General features: G+C 30.8%; 2 protein-coding genes across 2 annotated transcripts; one reads left to right on the top strand and one right to left on the bottom strand.

The window, feature by feature from the left end:
• The first annotated feature begins 3274 nt into the window (after window positions 1–3274).
• LOC109119991 (arabinogalactan protein 16-like) lies at window positions 3275–3825 on the top strand. Its single transcript, XM_019213283.3, has 2 exons — window positions 3275–3502; window positions 3619–3825. Exons 1-2 carry the CDS (start codon window positions 3403–3405, stop codon window positions 3720–3722), a joined length of 204 nt encoding a protein of 67 aa, XP_019068828.1. The 5' UTR covers window positions 3275–3402; the 3' UTR covers window positions 3723–3825.
• A 663-nt stretch (window positions 3826–4488) lies between these two features.
• Window positions 4489–12094, bottom strand: LOC101267457 (mitochondrial carrier protein MTM1). Its single transcript, XM_010328531.4, has 10 exons — window positions 11631–12094; window positions 11192–11266; window positions 10809–10934; window positions 10190–10249; window positions 9879–10049; window positions 9123–9222; window positions 8503–8597; window positions 8271–8420; window positions 5941–5999; window positions 4489–5049 (listed from the first exon to the last, which is right to left on the bottom strand). The coding sequence occupies exons 1-10, from the start codon at window positions 11859–11861 to the stop codon at window positions 4896–4898; spliced, it is 1221 nt and encodes a 406-aa protein (XP_010326833.2). The 5' UTR covers window positions 11862–12094; the 3' UTR covers window positions 4489–4895.
• Between the last annotated feature and the right edge of the window lie 8183 nt (window positions 12095–20277).

Raw genomic sequence — 20277 nt, 5'->3', positions numbered from 1 at the left:
TCTAATAAAATTAAGTTTCAATTATAGTGGTCCTTTGAACCAAGGGAAATTCAGCTCAGCTTTTTCTTTTTTTCCACAGGATGATTACAAATCAAAGAAGAAAAATTCAATCCGACTTCACATGAACAATTTAAAAAATTTGGTAAATTTTGATCCCAAGAGCAAACCTGAAATAAAGCAATTTATGTCCCATCAAAAAACAATTTTCTAGTGATAGGTGTATTATCTTGGCTAAAAAACAATTCCATGAAGTTACAAGTGTGTTTGTAGTATTTTTTTTTAAGTCAACAATTATCTATAATACTTGCACTTAACCTACCATCTATCAATAATTAAAGTTTTCTTATTCTATATCAACTACACAAAATCGAAACTGAATTAATTCAAATTTATGTCACGTAATATCCAGTAAAGGAGAAAAAACATTCCTCACACACACAAAAAAAATAAAATCAAACTCTAAACTCTAGCAAAACTAAAATAATCATCTTCATTCCACCACGACTCATGTCTACCCTTATTTATTAAATGAAAAAAGTTGTAAGTTTAAAATAAATGAGAAATGAAAAAAAAAACTAAACTTTCTTTCTTTCCTCTATAAATAGCTTAGAGTGCCACACTCTATATATCTCCACCACAAAGGTTCCAATAAAAATGAGCGGAGGTGGAATGGAGTCTATGTCACGGCCAACACCACCGGATGATGGCGGTGGAGTGAACGGCGGAGACCGGTGTGGGTATGGTTTTCATATGCCATTGCATTACCCAAGATACACACGAGCTGAATATGAAGCAATGCCAGAATGGAAAATAGATTGTTTACTTACTCAATATGGACTGCCTAGTAATGGAGATGTCTATCAAAAGAGAAAATTTGCTATGGGAGCTTTTCTTTGGACCTATTAATTACTTTTTTACGATGTAAAATCTTGGGTGTGTATTTAAGTTAAGAACTCTTCTTTTGTAATATGTAAAATGCTGGGTTGATCATCTTTTTGTTTCTAGTAAAACTTTTTCTTATATATATAATCAACTTAATTATATTTACGCTTTACCCATTTTCTTAATTAGTACTTCCTCTTTATTTTTCAAAATATGTGAGCTATTAATTTTTTTTTATTTTTTTTTTGCGTTAATCAATCAATTTTCAAATTATTTTTCAAGACCTAATACTAAACATCAATTAATTTAACCATTATGGTAAAATTTTCATATCAAACATTATGAAAATGGCCAAAATCGCTAATCAGTCTGCGAGATTCTTTTCTTTTAAAATCGCTAATCAATCATTGAAATAGTTTTTTTAGAAATACATCTCCGGTCTGCAGGTAGCAAAGTATACTTTTGACTCCGAACTCATTTATTTAGGGGGTATGATAAAGTAAATATGATCTGAAGGAGTAGAAAGTGAAATCTAGTTTTATGTGTTATGGTTGTATCTTAGATGTAAATTTAAAATTGATATTCTTTGAGCAGTATTAATTAGGCTAAAAATCAAATTACAATTCTACCAAGTAAATGCAACAACTCAAAAGGCAAAGCCCAAACAGAAATATCGAAAGTAAGACCTAGGATTGACTGAAGAAGGAGACAAGGAACTAGACTTAGAGGAAGCAGGATGAGAGATACAGACTTTGTATAAGCATGATCGTAATACGCATAAACTTATTTTGTTCTCACAAGTCTCTATTTATCAATCCGAATCTCATACACAACCATTTAATCCGATATTGAACTGTTTTGTCAATACTGGTCTAGGCTCATTCGTTAACAATTTATAACTGAAAAGAATTACCCAAAAAAAAAGTATCATCGTATATTCAAGTTGGGTAGAAATGGATCAGATCCCCCATCAAATTAAAGCCCATCTGCCTATGTAACTCAATGGTTTCATGGGCCCTTCACTATTTCTTTCATACTTGGGCCTAGTCTACACAAATTAATGGATCCAGTGACGTAGAATTCATCGAATAAAAATTCTGAATTTGTATTTGTCTCGTAGTTAAGAAATCCAATTATTGTATCGAATATAGAGATGTTAGTCGTAATTTGCATGTGGAATTTCCCTATCCAAAGTATTCTTGCTCCCCCACCTTTTGCGTCATGGATTTCTTTTCCTCAATTGCACAATAACTTGTCTCTATATGTATCGATAAAAATCTTTCACTTAATATTTAACTAAGTATTTATTTTTATCGGTCGATCAAATATGTAATGTAGACTTGCTCATATAACGGCTAGACAACTTTTAGTGTCTTCATAACAACTAGATAATTACTCATTTTAATACATTAACAATTCAAATTCAAATTAGGTGGTTGTTAATAATTTGAGGTGTCAAAAGGGAGAGAGAATCTAAAGTCCAGCTCCATTTAAAATTTAAATAGATATCTATTTCAACAACTAATATAAAAAATTTAAAATCTTTTATTTATTTATGTAGAAATACTTGTCTATTAATTCTGATTAATTAAATAAGCTGATGTTAGATGAAAAAAAAAAAAAGAAGTTGAATAAAAAGGAGGTGGCACATGGGTTTGCAAACAAAAAAGTTTGATAGACCCCACGATTTAGCTGGTTCCTTACTTTTTTTTTACTCCTTTTCGTTCAAAATTGTTTGTTATATTATATTTATCAAAAGTCAATTTGATTAATTTTTAAAGGTAAATTAAATTATATCGATTCGATATTTTAAACAAAAAAATTAGATATTTTAAAACTATATGAAAAGTACTATAAATTACAATGTTTTGCATATTAATATGATGAAAAAATACATCTTAAAATGTTAATCAAATTTTTTATAGTTTAACTGTAAAAATAGAAACCATAACAAATAATATCGAACAGATAAAGTATAAAATAAAAATTACTTTCTATTTATAGATAATATGAAAAAATATTTATAAAATTGGGTTATTTATTAGATAATTACAAGTAAATTTCTATAATACAGATCCACAGATCCTTTATAAAAGCAATTATCTTGCTATTATAATTACATTTCTTTAAATTACTATACTATTTCGATTTATTTTTATTTTTATCAATATTGACTTGACACATTCTTTAGGAAGCAACATATAGAATGGTAATTTTATTCTATTAACCTTTGAATATAATAAATTCAATGACAATAGTTAATATGAATAAATTACGGATTAAGTGGCATATTATACGTTGATTTTCTATATTTGGACAAATAAATCTATATGGATGGAGTAATATACATAGCTTAAATTTTTAATAAAACAAAAACAAAAAGAATAAAAAATCCTAATAACTAACTATATAAACCTCCACAAGTGTGAGCCAGCATTTATCAGTTGTTTGTTTGCAAGATAATTACATTTTTTTTGTCTCTCTTGAGTAAGAGAAGGTGGGGGGAGATTAGTTATACTTATGGCTTTTGTTGTTTCAATATTGTTGGCCATCTTTGCCATGGCTATTTTCACTGTTCAAGCTCAAGAATTTGCTCCTGCTCCTGCCCCTACTAGTGATGGTTTGTTCTCTATCCCCCCCCCCCCCCCTTTCTCTTTTCGTTGGATCGATTTCTATTTTGAATTTTTTTATGTTGTTAGTGTATATAATTTAAATCGTAATATATGTATTTTGCAGGAATATCTGTAGATCAAGGGATTGCATATGTGTTGATGCTGGTGGCTTTAGTTCTAACATATCTCATTCATCCTATGGATGCTTCTTCCTACAACTTATTCTAAATTCAGTCAGTTATAATCTTTAAATTATGTTGCTTTTTGGGAAAATGGTTGTAATCATTCTTCATATGGATTTAATTGATTAATCAATTCATGTTTAATTTAATTTCTAATTTACATTTAGTTGCCTTTTTCTCATTTCTCCTATTGTCAACAATTCAAGTGTAAGAGATATAAAGAAATGCATCATAATGCACTGATTAATACAACTAAAAGAATATATGAGAAGCCACTTATGAGTAGCAATCTATTGCTTTTTCGCGAGAGAATCCTTTGAAAACGGTGTTTATACTTTCACAAAGGTAAGAATAAAGAGTGCGTACACCCTATCTGTGAAATTAGGTCTTAGGCCTAACTCACACCCTAAAAGCTAACTCAAAAGAGGAGGATTGCCCAAGCCTTATAAAGAGTCCACTCATCTCATTAATCACCGATGTGGGACTTTTGTCATTAATTTTAATTTTACATCGGGTGAGAAGGACCCTGCTCTGATACCATGTGAAATTAGGTCTTACACCTAACTCACACCCCAAAAGCTAGCTCAAAGGGAGGAGAATTGCCCAAGCCTTATAAAGAGTCCACCCATCTCATTAATCACCAATGTGAGACTTTTGTCATACTTTAACACTATCCTCCCTACATCCCACTTGTAAAATTACACTGGGTATATACTTGTATCTCACATCCCGTTTTGTGCACTAGTGTAACGCATCTCCTTGAGTTTTTGCAAGCAACCCCAAGTACATTCACCCTCCAGGAAGTTTCCTACTTCCATTCAACACATAATCCTAGTTAATTTAATTAAACTTTCTAAAGTTTATGAAATACACAGAGTACAGTACAGTTGCTTTTTTCTTTTTATGAATCTGTACGTAAGACAATAGTTGCTGTAGGACAATGGTTTTGAATTTACAAAGGCATAACTGGCTGCCTATTTATTAATCAGACATACAGCGTCATCACTGGAGAAACTTCTCCACTAGCTTGATTAGCTTTCAAGCCTCGCAGGCAAAATTCGCCAACGAAGTACCCCTGTGATGAGCCAAATCGCTGCAACTGTCGGGTCTTCAGGAGATTACATTTCATCGAATATCATCTGTTAGATCTTCAGCTTCTTATTGGTAGAAGTTATGCTAATATCACTTGTCTCGTTGGCTTGGAAGATAGATCACAATGCTATAGATCAGCACCTTCGTTCTGCTGATGCATGTGCCTATGGCTCAAACAATATTTTACCACCTCGTAGAAGGAAACAACGATCCCAACTGAAGGTCCAGCTCGGGCAACTCGAGGGCCAACTCCAGCAAAGAACCCCTTAAATCCCCCATCCCTGGTTCATGAGAACAATAATTAGCACAGGATACAGCACCAAAGACTATAAGAAAATGGTCTACAAACTTTCTATTAAACACTTAATTTGAACAAATAACAAGATGCTGATTTCATGGAGACACACAGGTTCATCTTGTCCTTCAGACTTTGCTAGAAATGGCCAAGCGTCAAAGGAGTTCAAGAATCAGTTTCTATTTATAAGGGCTAAAATCACTTACTTTGGTTTTTTTTATCAAATGGAACAATGTGTATCTGCTATGCATTATTTTCACTCACTTATGACCTATTAAGAACCCCGATAAAATAGAATTATTTTCTCAGCAGCATGAAAGAATCAGTGTCTTGCAATAAAAGAATAAATCGAGATAGACAAGATGACGAAACAGATATTCCAGAACATCCAGTCGATCAATTGGATTCATCGTTCTCAAATGCAAAGCAAGGAAGACAAGGAGTTATTCGCCTCCGATGGATCTGTTTCTGGGAGTAATTGGCGAAATGTTTTATCGGTAAAATCATCACTTAATGGGACCTCAAACACTTCCAGCGAAACCATCTCTTAGGAATTGAGGCTCCTTCAAACATTCCATCCTCAATTTTCTTCCCCCCATACCCCTTCCAAAAAGAATACATCATCCATACATCTATTTTATCGTACTTAATTGAAAAGAAAAAAAACTTATCCTATCGGCAATTGGCATACTAATGAAAAGGATTAGTTTGTGAAAACCAAAATAAATCAATCAACTCATGGGAGCTCATCACTGCTCTTATTGTGTATCTTTACTCAACTAGATCAAAACCTATTGCAGTATCTGAAAAATATAGGGGGCAGGAAGGGGAGACGGGGTTGCAGCCGAAAATAAAGAAATAAAATGAAGTCAAGTACCTCCATATCTCAACCAATGTTTGTCTTGTGGTCATTCTCAGTGCTCGTTCAGGATCATTCTGATATGAAAAATGAAAATTATATTAAATCAACAAAGAAAAGGAGGGAAATAATAATAACTAGTGTTTCCAAAGCGAGAAAGTTCATGGGGTTCAAAGGGAAAAAATGAGAAAGTAAGTCATTCTAGAGAATTGACATTCCAAATCATAATGTAAGACTACATATTGGAGGATTCACTGCAAAATACTAACTTGGCTCATGATTGTCGAGATAATAGTCTACTTCTCCACATCCATGCTTCTTTAAGTTAATAAAAATAACAGACAATCAGGTTCTCGAAAGTTGTAGCCTTGTCCCATGTCCAATTCCAGTGGAATCTCTTACAGCTTGTTTGGATTGTGGTTAAATATAGTTTTGTAATGCATCATATTATATTGTACTATATTGTTTTGATGAATAAAATGTTTGGATAGATTATATTGTTTTACATCGTCACGTAAGGACATGCATCAAAGTACTCTAAAGGAAAAAACTAAAGAAAAGTAGGATACGGGTAGCGTTATATAAAAAAAGTAGAAATAAAATAGAATTATTAAATAATAAGCGAAGACAAAATGAGGAAAAGAAATAAGGTTACGACGCAATCACACCAAATCAATCGTTACATTCGTCGTTATGTGACGATAAAAATGACGATATCATAAAAATAAATTTTAAGTAACAATCAAAATAACAATTGAATTATACAATACAGTAGGTAACAACCATCCAAACAAGCTATAAGCTAATACGTCCAAATCAAACTCATCAAACAGACTGCCACATCAACAAACAACGGAAACGAAAGGTATGAAGTAACTAGAAATCTGGGTTTGAGAAGTTAAAAGCATATCAGCACCACCAAAACACAGAAATACTTTTCGGTAAAATGAGTTGACAAACTCATTTGCCACCAAAATTTGATGTTCTTAACTTTCTGTGTTAAGTTCAGAACTACATCACCACAGAAATACCTTTTCAATTTGCTGATTCTTACTTTTCCTTGAACAGACTGATGAAATCGCACCCCTACTGGGAAGCATTAGAATACTGGATAATCTAGAAATATGTGACGGAATAAATGGTAGATCCAAAAGGAAATGCATATTTGGGGAGAAATAGTGAACTCAACAAGTAATTCTGCGAGTTGAACCGAAGAGCTCATGATTTGGTGCCTGGAAAAAAATCATCTACTTCCAAATGTGACATCTGAAGATTTCTATGTAGTAAACTCTTATTGTAAGTTTTTAGTTGTTGATCCTCAAGAGTACTAACTCATGGCCTTGGAGGAACATATGGAGATAAGAGTCACCATGACAGTGGCTTGATTTGTGTGGCTAGTTGCAATAAAAGCATGTTGACACAGGACAGAGGTTTGCAGCTCTGTAATAGGTGCCATCTTTGTGGAACAAATTCAGGAACCATCAACCATTTGTTTTTGCACTGCCATATTGTTTTACAACTATGGAACTTTTTTCCAAATAAGCTAGGATAACAATGGACAATGCCTGAAGAAACATTTGATTTGATGAGAAGGTGGCATAGAAGGAAGTTGTCAAAAGAACAACAAAAATGGACGATGGTGGAAAACTATCCAAGCTACCATTTGGAAAGAGAGAAATGCAAGATGCTTTAAAGATACAGCTAACTCTACAGAGAAGATAAAGAACAACAGTTTACTTTTGTTTTCTTTTTGGTGTAAAGAGGATCTGATTAATGATGCAGACACTCGGTTATACATATTTGACTCCATGCTTATTTGATGTGAAGCTGGATCTTTTTATAAAAATTCAACCACAATTCGTGCTGCGTTTATAGTACTTACATTTTTCTCGAATAAGAGTTCTTTGTATTTAACTGCAGTGGCAAACAGAAGTTCTTTGTATTTGATATAGTTCCCAACTAGAGGTTTCATCAATGTAAAGTTGTAAACCCATGCCTAAGTAAAGAGGTACTACATGATCATTTTCACTTCGAAAACATGTTTGATCCAACCCAAAGCTTACCAACTGATTGAGGTTAAGCGTAATATCCACCCAGAAGTTATTGGATCCAGGAAAGCGAGTATACACTCACACTCCACAGCCAAACTAGAAGAAATTCATTTATGTGTGTGCACTATCAAGCAGAAATTTCTCAATGTTCTGTATTTGACATCAGTATATTACTAAGAGGTCCAACTACTCATGTGATCCAAGAAAACTTTCACAATGGATAATCACTCTTTCTGTTAGTTGTTTCTTGTAAAGATTGTTTAGGTGAATAAAAATGGGAGAAGAGAGAAGACCAACCTCTATTTGTCTCCTAGTTCTTGCAACATCTAAGGGACATGTAGCAGAAGCTGCAAGAATTCCTGCAACAAATCCAGCAGAAAAGTTTGCACCAAAGACAGTCGTTGCGCTTGCTTCATCTCCCACCATGCCTAGTAGCTTCCTCCTAACCTTCACAAAAGTAGCGATTGTTCTATTCAATTAAACACAGTGTGGGTGCAGGAATAGGACGAAGTTATGGGCAAGCACTTACTGGTTCAAGAGTAGACCAGCAAATTGCAGAGAAAGGAACATCACGAGCTAGTTGTGCCCCCAGACCGGTCCAGAGGAGGCGGTAGGATTGCATTGCTAGTCATTAGTTGGGGGGAAAGTAATTAACCACAATGTGTTAGCATAGCATTAAGAATCAAAACGCACAAGATCTAGAGCAGTAAACTTCCATAATGGATTACTCAAAGAAATTGAATATGTGCAATATCATATGCTGTAAGTAACACTTTTAGCAGATTCATTCTGTGTCTCTAGCAACTAATACTAGAGGGCAGTTAGTTAATTATGATGGATTTATCCTGTATTTCCTTTGCCAGAAGTAAGCTAATTTGGAAAGATCTAGTATTTCTTAGCAAAAATTAATAAGGACAAGATAACCCGGAGAAAACTTCCTCACTGAAGCATTATTGGTATGTTGAATTTCCCCATAAATTACAAAGAACTGAGTTCTCTTAAATAATTATGTTACAAGAAAATCCTGCAGTTCAATGGGCACACCAAGGAAGAGACAAAAGCTCCACCTTGTGTCTGAAAGAATTTAAGACAGCAGTACAACATAACTATGTGCAGCCAACTAAAGTAAGTTTGATGAAGAAGTATTACAATTTTGAAAGCTGTTTACACTATTGACTGGAGAAACAACCCCAACTAACGTCTTCCACACTCCTGGGGGCTTCACACCATTTTTTGTGTCTTTGAAGGCCTATCACAAATGAAGTCATAGGAAGAAGTAAAATTTAGCAGAAAAAGAAGACAGAGATATTGTCCGAAACATAGATAACATCATAACATGATAAACCCAAACACCAAACGAGGTGGTGCTGCTCTCTCTGAAAAGGAAATTAACAATATCTAGTAAGTTCCAAGCACCCTAGATATAGTAATTACAAAGACAAACATCAACAATAAGAAACTTAACATTTCAAAGTACCAATGTGACAACCCTTTAAACAACAGCCCTTTAACTGTCCCAACAGTGGAACTGGAACAAGATTTCCATCTTCACCTTTTAGCTTTAACCATACCTAGCCACTAATTCACAACACCGAGAGCTAAGAAATATCTAGAAAGAATTTAAACAATTATCCAGCAAAACATTTTTTAAACACTGGAAAAAAGTTGAATTATCTCCTGGGGCATATAGACACATGCCCAAAATATGTGATATACTTTGATCTGATGAATGTGAATTCAAATATTTACATGTCTGGAAAATGTAAAATTTTCACATTCATCTATAGTTCTACCTACAAGACCAGCTGTAATACTAAAAAAAAATCTCTTAGCAACAAGAAATTCCTTTAGCAGTACTAAGCAATTGTGTAATGTCAATCTGCATCAAGAAGATAATCAGATTACCTGCATACGTGTTCTTGCAAGCTCAACTGGATAGCAAGTGATGCAAGCAATGGAACGTGCTAAGGAACCTGCTACCAAGGGGACATATGCTGTAGCAATTGGTATATTACATAATGTATACTCTTCTATAGTGTTGCGAAAAATGTCATAAAGAGGCAAATATATCGCCACCTACAAAAGGGAACGAAACACTTAGTAAGAACTAATACGAAACAGAACAGTTGATAAAGCAATTGCACGTAACTGCATGCTTCAATATTTAATAACCAGATAAATCTGAAAAACAAATGAATTTCTAAATTAAGACTTACAGAAGGGATTGCCAATGTTAGACTTGCATTAGTGCCTCTCCACAGTTTGGTAAATCCTTCCTGTACAAGTTACCTGGGTTATATAGATAACATGGTTGACTTAACTTTAACAGAGCCAATAAAATGCAGGAATGCACTGGAAGAAGATGGTCAGATAAACTCCCTACTTTGCAGGCTCAGTGGTTTTTATTTCTTTTCTTTTTTGACCTGATAATACTGCATAACTTCACAACAACTATGACACAGCTGTTCAGATCAGCTTCCAACCTATAACATCAACACTCAACTTTTTTTTTGAGAGGTGACGGGGGAAGAAGGTAATTATCACCTTTCACATGACCATCACATAGGAAATTCATAGATATTCATAATGAGAAGAGAGTTGTCTCTCATGCTCAAGAAAAAGGAACTAGAATTTTCTATTTGAAATCTTTTGCTCCTGACTACAAAAATCATCCTCAAGACTTACTTACATGACTATTTCATGATGAATGTTCATGTTACAGAATTCATAACATTTGAGTGGATTTCAGATAAGACACTCGCATGTCCAAAGCAGAAGATCTCAAACTACATTAGAGAGACAGAACTACGTTACTTCCCACAAAAAGTAACTAACCTGACGAATTACTTTATAAAAGACATCAAGCGTTCCTTTATATCGAAAACACTCTGGAGAACATGTTGGTTCAGCACCAAGAACAGCACGAGTGCCTGCGGAGTTGTACTTCACACCTGTCAGCACCTAAACAAGATAGCAGGGCCAAAATTATATGCTGAAGAACATATAGTGAAAAATCAACCAACTTAACTTGGTCCTTGCAACATTAGATTGATAATTAGGTAAACTGAAAACATCTTGTGCACAAGATCTCGGGAGAACATGAAAACACATATAGCTTCCACAATCAACACATCATTCTCGCCTCTGGGTTAAACAGGTTGTAGTCGCATGAAAAGTAAGCAAAATGAAAAATTGGGAGTTCAATGCTGGGAACCTACTGTATTAGAATTAAGATGTCCCAAATTACACAGGCTGTCATAAGGGACACCAGCAGCCTGAGCTTGCAACCTTGTCTGCAAAGCAGGGAAAAATATGTCATTAAGATGTAAACAACCTGAAAAAAGTGAAATCACAAGTAATTAAATAATCCTCCAACATTATCAACTCAAGATTAGCAGCTTTAATCTTATAAGGTGCTCAACAGATTATCATCGGCATTAATCCGTGTTTAAGCATTAATTTTAGCAATTTGATCAGCTGAACACACAAATAAATACTAATAGAAATCCTAATAGTATAGGGGTTTAGTTTAAATGCTTACATATCAAGCAATCAATCAAACACCACTCCTCAATATCCCAATTTGTAAAAGCAAATTCAGAGAACAATATGGGTTTAAATTAATACGAACAGATAATTAGGAGGAGGAAAAGTAACCTTGGCAACATCGAGAGGGTTGACGAGTATGGCGGAGAGAACAGCAGCACCGGCGGCGGACATAGCCCTGTCTCCGAATCCCATATTGACATCTGTAAAGTTATCGGAATGTGAAGGCGAGTCCCCACCAGAAACGGCAACGTTTTTGTCAAATTCAACGGAGGTTCTTGTTGCAGTAGCTGCCCCAATCCATGAAGACAGCCCTTGTTTTGTTGATGATGATCCAACCATCAATTTTTGTTTTTTCGTATTAAAAATTGATGCAAATTTCTAGGGTTTTTTATTCGATACTTCGAGATGGAAAATATGATTTACTAGTAATTTTTTTTTAATTAATGTTTGCATGGAGAAGCTGAATTTAGAAGCAAAATGAATTCGTGGCGTGGACAAAAGGGCGCCAAGCGACAAGAATGGCGGCTGTTTGTATAAACGGAATCTTCCCATTCCCAATTATTCGGAAATGTATATTAATATTAGTTTTACTTAAGATTTTATAATTTTCTGATATAAATTTATATAAGATTTTATAATAAAAATTAAGCAGTTAAGTAAATTTATAAATTAATTAGTCATTATAGTCTGGGTCTGTGTAAAAATTGGGTCAAACCATTAACTCGAATTGATTTTCAATTTATTGGGTAGTTGGTTCGAGGCTCGGTTCAGTAATTTATTTTGTTGGGTAATTGGCTCGAGGGCCGGGTTGGGAAGACAAACAAGATAGTTTTCATAAATCGTATACAAATAGTTAGATTGAACATTTACAAAATTTTAGACTTATAAAATCAAAAATCGAATTATATAATTCTGAATTTATACAAACCAAAAGAATAATAGATTATGCTAATAGTAAGATTGTTCACAACTATAGTTGCGTATTAAAATTTTAGTAAGCAATGACTATAGCATTTAAGTTTTAACCACGAGCAACTTTCACATATAACTAACACAAAAATTATATTTATATGTTATAACTATAATTTGCATATACTATTTTTTAAGGGCAACTTTCACATATAGCAAACAAAAAATTCATATTTGTATGCTATAGCAAACTTTGCATAATTGCGCTCCATAGCAAACATAAAACTGTATAATTCGCTATACATATACAAGTGTATAATTCGCTGCCCTATTTCGCTGCAATTGTATAATTCGCTATCCTATTTCACTGCAATTGTATAATTCACTACCTATTTCGCTGTAATATTAAGTGTATAGCAAGAAGATATATGTTTTTCTCTCGCTTTATACAAAAACAGAAACACAATATATACACTTCTGTTGTATAAAGCTAGAGAAAATTGTATTTCACTGCAATTGTATAATTCGTTGACCTTTTTCTCTGCAATATTTGAAGTAAAATATTTGTAAATTGTATAATTAAGTGTATAACACGAAGATATATATTTTTGCATGTGTATATACAATTTTCTCTCGCTTTATACAAAACAGAAACAGAATTATACACTTCTGTATATAAAGCGAGAGAGGCGAGCGAGAATGGAGAGTGGTGAGCGAGATTTCTAGGAGAGAGACGCTGGCAAATTTTAGCTAACGTTTGCTATGGAGCACAATTAAATCAAACCCTAGCTATTCCATTTATTTTAGGTTATTAGTTTGTTATTATATACAATTTTTCCCATTTTTTAATAATGCAATTTATTTGATGGATATACCGCACCATATTTTTTGTTAGGATATTTGTAATTAATATATAAATATCCCCTTTAACGAAAAGAAAAAACATAAAAAATGACCTATCAATCATTTTATTTATAGTATGAATATCTCTTTGCTTTTGCTTCTTTGTTTCATTATTTTCTTGTTTTGTTTAAGGAATTTTGTGACCGTTTGGAATTAATGCAAGGTAGGGTACTTTGTTGCTTGAGTGGTCTGCATCTGCTGTTTTTAACTTAAATCATTTTGTTTACCTTTATTTTATTTTATGTTTTTTCCCTTTTTCATGTGGTGTTATATTCCTTGACAGACAAGTTTTATTTGCACCAACGGCTTAGCTGTTGATTGCCCCCACATCCATTAATTCACCTTCCCATGCAAAATTATATCACACAAGTGGCCGCTCGAATATCATTTATCAAAAAATTATATAAATTTAGAAAATTAAATATTAAATAATAAATTTTAAATATTCTAACTTTGTTATTGGCAAATAAATGGCTCCATTTTGTTTTAAAACAAAATTCTGAGTAAAAGCCAAATTAGTACTTACACCATGGAATTCCTAATAAATTTATTTATTTGTTATAATTATATATATAACAGTAAATAAATAAAATGTATTTTTGAAGACTTTTTATTCATAAATTTAGATTAAAAACAAATCCATATTTTAATAAGAATGATCTTGAATTAATTTAATAAATAAGTGAATCAATAATATAAAGTTAAGAGGAATTGACAAATTTATAATTTTTACTATCTAATTTTATCCTCTCTGCTCACTAATCACAATATAATATAAAAAAAAATAGGCCGAACTCATAAACAGATTTCTAAATTTGTTGATTTTTTCGTTCAGGTACCTCAACTACGTCATTTTTCTATTGAATCACTGAAGCCCTCATAATTTGTTCCTTTTAAATATTGATAACTGGTTTTAATCAGTTTTTCTATTGTAAATGTCTTCAATTATATAGTATTGTAATGATTTTTATTGAAGAAATGAAGACAAATTGTGTGTTAATCTCATTTGTCTTCTAATATGTTAAAATGACTTGAAGTAAAACACAACTATGCTCAAACAGTTTCACTATCAATATCTCTTACAAAATTTATTTCCACATAAATTAATGATGTTTAAAAAGAAATAAATTATAAATGGTTCAACGATTGAATCAGAAAATAATATAATTAAGCTGAAAAAAGTGTAACAAATTTAGAGATATGTTATATATTATTAGCATGACCTATATGGGGGCGTCAGTGTCCAAACAATATCGTCCGGAAGATATATGGGCCTCAAAATATTCATTAGTGTGAATACGCATAATTATGTTACACTTGTCTCCAAAATGGGGGCTATTCCTTTACCCACCTATCATAAATCGTATAGGTAGCATTTACACGTATGATATGAAATCGTAAAATGAAATTAATGTTAAGAATGTAATTTCAATATAAATAGTTGTTTGAACATATGATTTTGATATAAATAGACAATTGGATGTGTATTAAATTGTAAAATAAATTTAATGTTTGAATATGTAATATAGGCGGATCAAAAAAACTTAAAAAATGATGCGGAAAATCAACAATTATAGTGAATAATTTTGTGTGTATATATATGTTTAGTGCCGACAAATTTACTCCTCAGTACAATTATCTTTAATTTGTTATATATAGCACACTACTTACCATTTGTTTTAGATTTCAATCAATGAAATAAAGTCCTTTCCATTCATAAAATTAATATTGAGATCGATTGGTTGAATAGAGACAAAAGTTATAAGTTTCCTACTATATAAAAAAAAAATTACACAACTAAATTCTCAAAACTAAATGTGAGGTGTGACACTATTAAAAAATTATTATTTTTCAATTAAATTCGGTATTAAAAATGACTTGTGTTCACTTATATTTTAACTGAATAGGGGAGAAAATTTAGAAAATTCACTACTACTTTAGTGAGAATTCGTTTTCCGTCATGTATATGTTCAGTAAGCTGACTGAATAAAAAAGGTCGTATTTTATAACAAAATTTTTTTACTAATTCGCAATCGGGGAGACCTTTTGTATGATGAGGGGTCCAATATACTATATGTAGCATGCTGCATTAGTAGGTTGTTTACAGCAGCAAAATCCAAATCTTTTGGTATGACATTAAATTGATCAACCACTAGGTTGCTTCATGATGATGAGTATAATTAGCTTTTGGACCACTGTAAAATTAAAGATGAGTTTTAATTTTTACTACAGCTGTTGTCATTCAACTTTAATGCTTTTTAACATTAGTTTTAATTGGGAGTATGAATAACAACAGCTATAGCAGTTGTGACAATATATACATATAGCAACCTACAAGAATCACAATTCAGAGACCGACAAATATTTCAAACCATACATTATTTACTCTAATTTTTATGACCAGACAGCCCCCTACACATGCACACTCCACAAAATAATTAATACGATCCGTCTGTCTCATTTTACTTGATCACTGTAAGTGTCTGTTTTTAACAAATTAACCCATTATAAAGTTTTGCTTATGTTTTAAAATCATATTTATTATTAAACAGCTCATAATGTGCAAGAGCTGTTAAATAGATAAAGAAAGACATCTTTATTTATCTTTTTACCTTAATTAGCAAAAAGATAATTTTCTTGCATTTTCCTTAATTAGCATGAAGTCAAAATATAATTACTTTCGAATATTAAAGTCAGTTTAAAACTTTAGTATTTGAAGTAATATATAGTGATTGTAAATTATGTTTACATGACAGGAAGAGCGTTCATTTACTCCAATTATAATAATCTTTTTAAAAAGACCACTAGGACTAACCCAAGACAATATTATACATTGATACTACTAATTGTATACTTTTTAATTTGGAATTATTTTTATGCACGCGTTCTGATTACTGGAAAAAGGCATTACTATAGCATTTAAAATAAGTATAATAAAGTGAGGCCATTATAGGAGGTACGTAATTTGTGCAGTAATTGCTCCCTACTTGAAAGGTTCCTATATATAATCTGTTGATTTGCACAAATAATATGAAAATTATTTTCGCCAGAACTGTATATAACTTAAATTCAATAATAAGTGGTCGTTGAGCCATGTTTCCACAATTTTTTAAAAAATAATTTTTAATTTCAAAATAAAAAATGATGATAAATAAAAATATACTGAATAAATAATGATTATCATAAAATACAGGGTTGTTCTAACCCCTTGGCCATTAAAGCCATTACCTGGGCCTCATATATTTTGGAGGTCCATTTTTAAAAAAATAATTACTTATATATGTTATTTTTAAAAAAATAAATTATATGTATTATGACCGTTATGATTTCTACAAAGCAAATTGCATATCAGATAAAAATAAATCTGAATTCGTTAAAAATAATTTGATCAAAATATGAATAGCGAAATCACAAAGTCCCTTGAAGAATCTTTTAAGTGTTTATTGCTTTATATATGTAGGGTAGATCAAACTATTTTTTCACTTCATAATAGATTCGAACCAATTGAAGCATATGGAAAATATTTTTGATTTCTTATTTAGTGGTAAATATTGAGATGGTGAGAATTTCAAAAATATTGTCTTAACCTTGAACTTTCTTTAACATGTAGTAGTTATTCTGATATTTGATGATTTAGATTTATTCATTTGAATTAAAAGTGTCAAGGAAAATAATACAAGTAGAAGATAATGATCTAACAAAAATACGCAATGAAATAAAAAAAATTGATTCCTTTTCAATGTTAACAGTTCCTGTAAGTGTTACCTCAATCGAAAAAAGTTTTTTAAAAATTAAAATTGATTAAATATTCTTTAAGATCAACAATGTCTCGAGAAAAATTAAATAAATTAGCTTTATCACCATTTGAAAATGAATTATTAAAATAAATTAATTATAAAATAATACCTAATAACTTCGCATCTTAAATAGGTAAAAAAAATTGAATCTAGATAAAAATACATATAATAATAAAAAATATTAATATCTCTCTCTTAAATTTCGCTTTGAACTCCTAATATTATTGAGTCGACCTGATAAAATAAATTGATTTTGCTAATTTAGGAGTGTATGACCTACTAGAAATAAAAGCAACGCACGGCAAAGTTATTGCAGTTTCCAATTCGCTCGCTTATACGGATTAATAAATATTTCGATAATATCATTTTCATAGTAGTATAATATTTTCTTCATTTTGTATTTATTGTCAATTGTCTGCTTTACATGCTTAAAAATATATATTCATAATTACGAAAAATTGTTTAAAATATTTTTAAAATATTAAAAATAGTATAAAATTATCATTCATCCACCTATTGGCTTCAAAATGTCATTTTCAACCACATATTTGTTCCAAAATATTCTTATAGTTTACTTTTGAATTCAAACTTGACCACTTATTTAGTGATTTTAAATTTAAACTATTTAAATATTTTTTTAAATATGTGGTGCTCAACTATTTGTTATAATTTAATTTATTAATATAATTATAAATCAATCAACTATTCGTCCATTACTAACTAAACCCACCCAATTAATAAACCTGTCCCATTACTAATATAGCAATATGAAAGCTAGTGTCAATGAATGTTTCTAAATTTCTATAGAATTACATTATCATACATTCAAATCCTCAATCAAAACATATTATATATCAAGTGTCTAAATAAAATTTAAAAATCTTACTATGTTCATCTTAAGTATTATTTCGTCTCAATTATGTGATGTTAATTAATAGATAACGTCTTTTTAAAAAATAATATATTTAAGTTTTAATATTTAAAACAACTCATAAATATTTATAAAGTTATATTTTTAAAAAAAGTACATGAATCAATTCGGAATGTTTACTTCTTTACCTTTAATCATGAATTTTGAATTCAAGCTTGAAAGAGAATCCTATTGAAAGTGTCTTTCTAAATAAACAGCTCAATCTAAATTTAATTGAGCCTTCGATTCGGACTCGAATAATTTTGAATGTCATTTTGATGAATTTGTAATTTTGTCGTGTTTTAGTAGTGTTTAGGGTGATTTTGATATTAAAATTGGTTTATTAATTGGGTAGGGATTAATTAATATTAGTGGGTAGTGGGTTGGTTTATAAATTATACTAATAAATTAAATTATAATGAATAATTGAGCGCCAAATATTTTTTAAAAATATTGAAACAATTTAAATTTAAAACCGTTAAATAAGTGATCAACTTTGAACTCAAAGATGGATGACAGAGGTATTTTTGGAGTCAATAGGTGGATAATAAGGACATTTTGAAGCCAATAGATGAATGGAGGATAGTTTTGTATCATTTCCAATACTTTGAGAGTATTTTTGGTTTTTGTCCGTTATAATTATTAAAGATAATTTTATTAATTTAATTTAAATGATTTTTATTTTTAAAAAATAAAATAACATGAACAAAACGGAAATTAAATTTATTCGCCCCAGAAAATGGATATTTGTGGGACCAATAATAACCTCATACACGTCCTTTTCCTCATATATTCAAACTCAATCTTTGTTTTTCGGGAAATTAGTATTTTAGTCCCTCAAGTATTAGAATATTATTATATTGGTCCTTGTAACTTTTAGTTCAATACATTTAATCTTCAATTAGTTACTATCTGCATTTTGTATCCCTTCTTATGTATGTTTACAAATTTAACGAATTACTTCATAAAAGTTGTTTAATTCATGTTAGTTTTATGTCGTTATTTTTTATTAAAAATAATTTTTCTAATTCATAAAAATAAATTAAAATCTATATGCGTCTATGTCTAATTCTCTTCGTATTTCACTTATAATATAATTGTTGTACATAATTATTTTGTTGGTCTAATCTTTAAAGAATAATGACTAAGCGATAAAACCCACATAAATCTCTAAATGTGAAGAATAAAGTTAGATTTTCAAAAACAATCTTAGCTAAATATAACTTCCACTCATATTTTGTTCCTTTTATAGCGTATAACAAACTCATCTCTAATCTCTAATTAAAAAAATTATAATACCTTAAATTAAATTTGATTACTCTTTTAGATATATTGGTATTCTTAATTTTGAATCTTAGTTATTTGAATACAAAAGGAAGTACGCATACGGTGGAGTACTACTTTTTTTACTAAAATAATCCGTTTCTGTCATGTATTTTTTTTTAGTTTAAACTTGGACATGTGTAATTCTGTAAATAATTAAACAAATAAAAGGAAAAAACAAAAACAAAAAAGGAATAGAGAAGCAATTGGGCGTCAAAGTCAAAATTAGAAAGTCCTAAAAATGCATGAAAAACTGCAAATGCAGATGACAAAGGCTGCACAAGAGACCATTTGTTCACAGTGCTACAGTGAAAAAGCCAAACACTGGCTCAACCACAAGTGGCACATTTATAACTTTTTTTATTGGCAATCAGAAAAAGAAAAGAAAAAAAAGTTCATTAGCAATATATACAAAAAGAATTTAAGTACACTCTTACACTTCATTATTTCAACTTAAAAATCTTAAGTTCGTCTTCATTAGATAAATTATTGTATTCAATGACGAAGTTAAAAATTTATATGTTTTACGTTTCGTAAGATTTCTTATTAAAATTGAATTTTCATCTGTCAATACCACCTTGAGATGTTTATTTTAAAATATGTGTGAATATGATCATTAGAAAGTTGTCTTATATAACCCCACACGCCCATGACAAAAAAAACAAAGGTACAATTACAATAGACTTTATACTATTACTAGTCTTTTATAATTCATTAACAGCAATGGAGTCGAAAGATCTCAACAGTATAAATAATTAGATTTTGGTTCACCTAATTCATCACTTGGCGTTTAATATATCTTATTTTAAAGAATCTTAATTTAAAAATTAACTTTACTATATCGACGATGATCTTCCCAGTTCGACATTAAGTATAACATATGTCAATATTCACATTAAAAAAATGAAAATAA

The sequence above is a fragment of the Solanum lycopersicum genome, chromosome 1 (genome assembly GCF_036512215.1).
Source record: "Solanum lycopersicum chromosome 1, SLM_r2.1".
Taxonomy (NCBI): domain Eukaryota; kingdom Viridiplantae; phylum Streptophyta; class Magnoliopsida; order Solanales; family Solanaceae; genus Solanum; species Solanum lycopersicum.
Note: the sequence above shows the minus strand (reverse complement) of the source record. Positions and strands in the feature narration are given on the sequence as shown.

Excerpts from the sequence above, each read along its gene's own strand:
- LOC109119991 (XM_019213283.3), top strand. The coding sequence starts at position 3,403 with ATGGCTTTTGTTGTTTCAATATTGTTGGCCATCTTTGCCATGGCTATT. Across the intron at positions 3,503-3,618 it reads TCCTGCCCCTACTAGTGATG|GAATATCTGTAGATCAAGGG; the intron begins GTTTGTTCTCTA and ends TGTATTTTGCAG.
- LOC101267457 (XM_010328531.4), bottom strand. The coding sequence starts at position 11,861 with ATGGTTGGATCATCATCAACAAAACAAGGGCTGTCTTCATGGATTGGG. Across the intron at positions 10,250-10,808 it reads TTTATAAAGTAATTCGTCAG|GAAGGATTTACCAAACTGTG; the intron begins GTTAGTTACTTT and ends TAACTTGTACAG. Across the intron at positions 10,050-10,189 it reads TAACATTGGCAATCCCTTCT|GTGGCGATATATTTGCCTCT; the intron begins GTAAGTCTTAAT and ends TCCCTTTTGTAG.